The sequence below is a fragment of the Olea europaea genome, unplaced genomic scaffold (genome assembly GCF_002742605.1).
Source record: "Olea europaea var. sylvestris unplaced genomic scaffold, O_europaea_v1 scaffold2438, whole genome shotgun sequence".
Lineage (NCBI taxonomy): Eukaryota > Viridiplantae > Streptophyta > Magnoliopsida > Lamiales > Oleaceae > Olea > Olea europaea.
In genome coordinates, this window is record NW_019242571.1 from 41,740 (window position 1) to 49,103 (window position 7,364).

General features: G+C 31.7%; 1 protein-coding gene across 2 annotated transcripts; it reads right to left on the reverse strand.

Moving 5' to 3' along the window:
• Positions 1-612: 612 nt before the first annotated feature.
• On the reverse strand, positions 613-2,240 carry LOC111382123. 2 transcript variants are annotated; one of them, XM_023005993.1, is made up of 3 exons: positions 1,845-2,240; positions 1,393-1,456; positions 613-1,281 (listed from the first exon to the last, which is right to left on the reverse strand). In XM_023005993.1, the coding sequence occupies exon 3, from the start codon at positions 1,243-1,245 to the stop codon at positions 823-825; it is 423 nt and encodes a 140-aa protein (XP_022861761.1). In that variant the 5' UTR covers positions 1,246-1,281; positions 1,393-1,456; positions 1,845-2,240; the 3' UTR covers positions 613-822. The 2 variants fall into 2 exon arrangements, with proteins under 2 accessions (XP_022861761.1, XP_022861762.1); XM_023005994.1 differs by lacking the exon at positions 1,393-1,456 and having other exon boundaries at positions 1,845-2,239.
• Positions 2,241-7,364: the final 5,124 nt, after the last annotated feature.

The following is a 7,364-nucleotide window of genomic DNA, read 5'->3' on the forward strand; positions in this document are numbered from 1 at the left end:
AAACAATGTCTCCTTGAATCTCAAGCATAAGTTACTACAAACAAAATAGAAGCAGCATACAACAAATATTAAAATTGATCTCCTGTCATCAATGGATAGGATAAAAACTTCTTACCGCTGACTTGGTAAGAGAACCTTAAACGACGGAAAATTTTTATCCCGCCCACCATGGACAAGAGATGAGGCTTGCAGCAAATATAAACTATCACAATGTAAATAGACCACTCTGTATTGAAACTAAATATTTCATTGAACAAACGAGGAAACCTGACTGCATAAAATTTCGATCTTTCCTTCACAATAACTTCAAGTAGATACTAGAGAAAGACCAATTACATCAAAATCAGTAACTCAAGAGAGTCCATTGAGCATAAACGAATGATGAGTGCTCACACTTTACCTGAATATAGAACTTTTTCATTTTCTGTGTTAATCATCGAAAGGAGAATGTCTTATGTTGTCTAGTCTATTGTAACTATAATCTGTCTTAACTAGAAAATCTCACGAGACACAGAAATGGAGATTCAAGACAGATGCTTTTCACCTGATTACAGCACAAAACAGACACGTAAATACTGCATATAATGGAGTAAAGGGAGTAAAAGATTATGGTTACTCAGTAACAAATACTCGTATAGAGAAGGTAGCTCAGAAGTCTAATACCAGAACCACAACGGACTTGCCTCAGTCTCATGTCATAGCGAAAACACAGTAGTTAACAATAACTTTCGAAAAGCACGGAAAAAAAAGGGCATAGCAAAGATAAAGGAAATACTGAAACCCCACAAAAGAAGGTGAAAACTCATCTCCAAAACAAAAACTTCATTTGCACTCAACACCAACTTCAGCAGCCCGCCTAGGCTTGTTTTTCCTCCTGCTTCTATTTGGTCTGAAGCCAACAGACTTAATCAAGTCAGAAGCATTAGTCTTGATTCCCACGACATTATCTTCTTTCACTAAATCAGCATTTTCTTTGACTTGAGAAGGCCTTAGCCTTTTCCGGCCGTTCTCTGCAGCAGCTTGATTCTTATTACTTCTATTCAACGCGGAATTTTTTGAATCCTGACCGTTTTCTTTGTTGTCTTCTATCTTCTCGACTTCATGTTCTTCCTCAACTTCATCCTTCAAGGGTTTTTGTCGCCTTCCTCTTCTCCTAGATAGTATCTTATCATCTTCACCACTTCCAGCATCATCATGAGCAGAAATAACCGGTTGTTTCTTCCCTTTTCCTCTCCCTCTACCCATTTTCCAAACAGCAATTTAAACAACTAATAAATAAGTCTGCGAAAGTAAACATAAAGATCATGAGATTTTAAGTAGTGTCCTTTGAGCTACTCAATTGATTTCAGATGTAAACTGGAAAAGGCTGAATATAGTACAAAAAAATCCAACCTGCGTATCCAGACGGCTACACGGAAGAGTAAATCAACACAAACAAAATCTAAAATCTGAAAATCTGTACAAAATCATAAAATCCATGAAAGACGTAAGACATCTAAAGAAAAAAAAAATAAAGTTCAATCAAACTGATATGTAAAATAAATTACTCAAAGTAAATCTCAAACAACAAAAAAATCACTAGATCCTAGAAATAATATACTAAACCAACAAATCCTCCTTACATCAAAACCCTGTACACCAAAGAAAAATAAATCCAGTTCATGAACATAACCAAGAACGCTTTATTTTGAAAACTCGTAGAGAAAATAGAAAATCCACGTATATATAAATCTCTTGGTACTGTACATGTAATTAAATCACAAAAGATCGAATCTTGACTGTAACCCACAAGGAAATTGATATATTTCTATAGCTTAAGAGATGAGAACACAGAGAAAACGTACCAAATGAAGCTAGCCTTACAAGAAAAAGCAGCCATAACATCAATGGTAGAAACTGCCATTTCTTGAAAATCCGATCAAACCAATCAAAACACAATAATCAGATCGTTTTTCTATTTTAAATGAATGGTTTCAACAGTGATGGAAGTAAAGAAGTAAAAGGCATCATTTTTTTAGAGAAAAACATAAAGAAGTTTGATATGGTTGAGAAAAAACGCCTGGGATAGAAAAAGGATTCAAAAATTGGATTGAGATATGAATGGATCCATGTATTTTTCCAATGAAGATTAAAGAAAAGGCTAAGGCAAAGTCCCAACGAGCCCACGGACTAAGGAAGACAAGACTGCAAGCAGAGAAGCGTGGAGGTGAAATTTTTTGTTGTTAAATAGAAAGTGGGGAAAGGATATTATTTATTTTGATCGGTTGTTTGGGAAGTTAGGGTAGAGTGTAAATGAAGGTAAAAATAATAATAAATAAATACGAGAAAAATTAAAAAGAAGATGTCAATAAATAATTGGAGGGTTGTCTTATATTTGTTAGTCACTCTTCTTAGTGTACCCTACATTATATGTGCCCTTTAAAATATTTTCTAGTCGTCAATATTTTAAAAATCGAAGTATTAACTTGAAAGAAGTAGATAATAAAAGGTCATAGGGTTGTATCGAAGTCAAATAGGTAGTTAAAAAACCTAAAATAAATAAAGGATCACCCTTATTTACTATTTGTACTTCTCATATTCCCTCTCGAAAATTGAAAGGGGAAAACAAGAATTCTATACTCTCGGTGTGCTGTAATCAGCCTCACGCTGTGCCTAATCAACTAGATTGTCATCTCTGCGACTTTCTCTTTTTCAAACTATTCTTCAAACCTTCGAGTGTTGACATTTTTCGAATTCATGGTAAGAAGCAAATTCGAAGGTAGTCGAAACTCGAAAGGCAAACTTAACCACCACAAGTTGCTGAGACCGGGCTAATTCATCTAATGCAAATAGAAAAAGAACAAGCAAAATAGCACTCTAAAAATAATTATAATCATACGATCAACTTCAAATGTTCCATCACGTGACCTTCGCGTATTTAGCTTTCGTTTGGCTTTATTAAATTCATTTCATTTTTCTTTCTCCCATTTTCAACCACGCAATTTTATATAAAATAATATTTATGTAAAATGAAAAAAATTTCATTCTTTTCCAATTCCTCTTTTTTTTAAAAATACACTATTCCACCCATTTTAATTTTAAAAAACAGGGGCCAAAGGGAGCTTAAAAGTATGAAATCAGTGTTATTTTCCAACTTGATGGTGTCCAAAATTGTAAGACAAATGATGAACCACGACCATGTGAAAAGTTATGGAATTTCGGACAATTCATGTCATCAAAGACTATTTTCACAATATAATTGAAGGATAAATATCCATTTTAAGCCCCTGTTTAGTTTTGATAAAAATGTCATAATTCAAAAGAAATTAATAAAATTTGATAAAATATATGATTAAAAAATTTGATAAAAATCATGGACATAAATTTTAAGAAATAAGGATCGTACAGCTTTTTTGGTTCTGATTTTAATCTGAACCTTTGTTTGATTCCCATGTTTTCCAAAATACATTTTTCTCTCATTTTTTTCAACCATATATTATTTCTTAAAATAATATTGCACGTAAATCAAAAAAAATTCTTATTTTTCAACCACAAAATTTCTATCAATCTATTATTCTAAAATACATTTTTTTTATAAAAATGAGTTTCAAACACCCTATAAGTCAAAATCAAATAATTAATATTAATTACATTTTTCGTAGATCCCACAATTTTTCAACCACACATTTCAAAAACTTTTATCACAATCTACTAAAAATCTAATTTTAATCCCATCAAACACCCTCAAATATTGTCCTCCAATTTACAATTAGAACGAGAAACTGGACTAGCAATATTTAGGGGTGGGCGCGGGTCGGTTCGGTTCGGTTCTCTTTAGAACCGAACCGAACCAAACTTTTCGGGTATCTAGTAAATGGAACCGTCGGGTCCAAATATAATTATGGAACCGTTCGGGTTCGGTTCCATTCGGTTCGGTTCGGATCGGTTCGGTTCCGTTCGGTTCTGTACTATAATTAAAATTTTTAACATTTATAACAACGTTATATAAATACGACTAATGATACATTCAATAGTTTTGGAATGTCAGAGATTAGTAAACTACCTTGTTCAAATGATCGCTGCGATCAAAGCTTCAGTCCAGGAAAGTCACGGCTTCGATCGGAGGTCAGAGTGTCGGCCGACGATTGTATAGGTTTTGGAATATTAGATAGGCTGCGAGAGTGAGTGTGAGAGTCGAGACAACGTTATGCACTTTATTGTAGGTGTTTAGGGTTATTTAGTGGATTTGATCTTGTTTGGCTAAGAAATGAAACAATAAAATGGGTAATTGGGTCAAAAATTAAAAAATTAGAAATGAAATAAATTATTGGGCCAAAAATTTGGATTTAGAAATGATTAATTTGTTAATTTGTTTAGAAAAAATTAAAATTAAAATAATTTGATTTACTCAATATAAAAAAAAAATTAGAAAGATTCGGTTCTTATTCGGTTTTTCGGTTCTTGGTCTAGAACCGAGAACCGAACCGTACCCGTCGGTTCTCAATTCAGATACCCGTTCGGGTATTTAATTTGACAAGAACCGTCGGGTTCAGATCGGTTCGATTCGGGAGATTTGCCCAGCCCTAGCAATATTCCTTGCTCGGTAGTTGAATTTTTGAAAACACAGAGGAGCGTTTTCTTTTTCATGAATCAATTATAATTTTTTAAAATAAAATGACAAGAAAGTCCTCGGTATTGGTGGGCTGTCTATGTCTCATGGAGCGTGTGGTCCACCCGTTGATATTGGTGGAAGCCTGTTTGTAAATTTGGTTGGGTAACGTATTAATGGCTATGTGCTTGGCATTTTCATCGAGGAATAAGCTATTTGTACAACATGTTTGACAATGGTGTAGGTGTCAAAAAAGTATTTACGAAAAAGATAAAATATTTTTCAAACTGTCCAATGATAACCTGCCATATAACATGTTCTCAAACTTGTTATAAAAGTTATTGTGCAACAAACATGGTTCTTTCATCAAACGTTTGAATTTGGATTCTTTTCTATTTTTATTATTATTTATTATAAAATCACTTTAGTACTGCTCTAGATAAGGGCTCTTAGACCTTCTTCATAAGATATAACATTAGTGGAGGTTAGATTTTGATACTTGTTGTCTTATTCTGTACATACATGGAAAGAATTGATTATAATCGAAGGAACTTTTCGATGAAGAGTCGAGATCTATAATTCCAAACTTTTGTCCTCGTAACTGTTCCTCGAATTAAATTTTAACAAATTATTCTAATTTTAGACATAATCAAATTTTTAATTAATCAACTATTGAGTCATCAACTACATCAGTAGACGATGTTAATTTTTAATTATATTCTTACTATAAAACAATAAAGTTTTTGTAGTTTTGGTAAGGTTGAGAAAAAGATGATAAATCTACTTGTACATAATTTTATGTACATAAGAGTGTCTATACACTCTAAAGTTTAAAATGATGTCATTTATGTTAAAAGATTGAACCCCAACATTAAGAATCCCCCACCGCCCTGTCCTTGGAGCATCGAGAGAGAAGTTAATGGTGGGAAGTTCCTCAACATGTTAGGAAACAAGAACTGTCTGTACACTAATATCCACAAAGAGTTTCAATTCATGCTTTAGGAATCGAACCCTCATACTTCGATTGCCAACAAGACTGAATATACTTCATCCTTATCCTTCGCATCAATAGGATATGCGCCAGGTAGCAAATGATGTCATTTATGATGCAATGCTAGTAAGTTGTTCGCTACAGCAATGCCAAAGTAAAATTTTAATATGAAAGCAGACAAAGTGCCAAGGAGATAATAAAGGGTAAAAAAATATATCAAAATTTATGGCATGTTTCCTAATAGTTATTAAATTTTATTTTTATCTTTTGAATAATCACTGTGTTCATGTTAGGTGGGGATTAAAATCATATTTTTACTTTAATAAAAGTTAATTAAATATGTGATTAAAAAGTTGCATATATCATAAATATGTGATTAAAAATATTTATTAACTTTGACTGAAATTGAACTTTAGATTTTAAACCTTGTTTCCAAATAGTCACTCCAAATATATTAAACATAATCGTTAATTTTCAAACGGAATGTAATAACAAATGAGAAACGCCCTCGTTTGGCCCTCATTAATTTCCATTCCATTACATTTCATTTTTTTCTCTCATATTTTCAACCACAGAATCTTTCATAAAATAATATAACACGTAAATAGAAAAAATTTTCTTTTTTAATCACTCATTTGAAAAAAAAAATTCCACTATTCCATCCATTGTCACTTTTACAAAATGGGGGCCAAACGGAGGCATAGTGGCTATTGAGAATTTTGACTCAATAACAAAGTGTCAAGCTAAGTAATTATTTGAACAAATGGTTATGCTCTACGTACAATAGGGTGTTCATCCTGGTATTCACCTCTCTCAAATGGAGGGGAATCCACTTTAGTAAAATATAATTTATTCGAAGTGGGGTATCCCTCTATATGAGAGGAATAGACACCCCAGTGAACACCGTATTATGTATAGGTAGTAACATATTCCTTGAACAAATGTTAGGCCATGTTTGACCCACATCTTTTGAAAAAAAAAATATTTTTAAACAGTGATTTGATATAATTTCAATCGAATATTCTTCAATAAAATAATATTACACACAAATTCAAAACTTTTTCTCATTTTTTAACCAAATATTTATCTATCAATACACTATTTAAAAATGTATTTTTCTGAAAATAATATGGCTCAAACAAGGGTTAAAGTACAATGACAATTGATATAATCAACCCTAATTTGATATTATTACTTTAGAGCAACTGGAGTACCAAACATAAAATAACATACTTATCGGTTAAAAGTTATCCAAAAATAAAGTATATTTCATACCTTTAATTTATTTATTTTTAGTCAAAAGAAACTTATCTATTTTGAAGCTAGTTAAAAATACTTTTTATTCACACGCGTTATTGGACTCTCAACTTACTACAGACTTATTATCTAGAGAAAATTTCATGAGTGAGAGATTAAGTATTGTAGATTTCAGAATTAAAAAAACAAGTTTTAAAATTCAAAAATCAGATTTTCATTAAAATTTATTTATGATTTAATTGTGCAATTAATTATTTTATTAATTTAATATATTTAGGTCACGATTATATAATTAATTAGTCGCGGATTAATTTTTAATCACAACTTATCAAATTATTGATCGTAACTTATTTCTCGGTCACGGATCGAAAATTTTATAGGTCACAGAATATTTTTCGGTCACAAATTAATTTTTAGTCACAGCTTATCAAATTATTGGTAATAACTTATTTACTCGGTCACAAATAGAAAATTTTTTAAATTACAAAATATTTTTCAGTCACGAATCCAAAAATTTTACAGGTCACA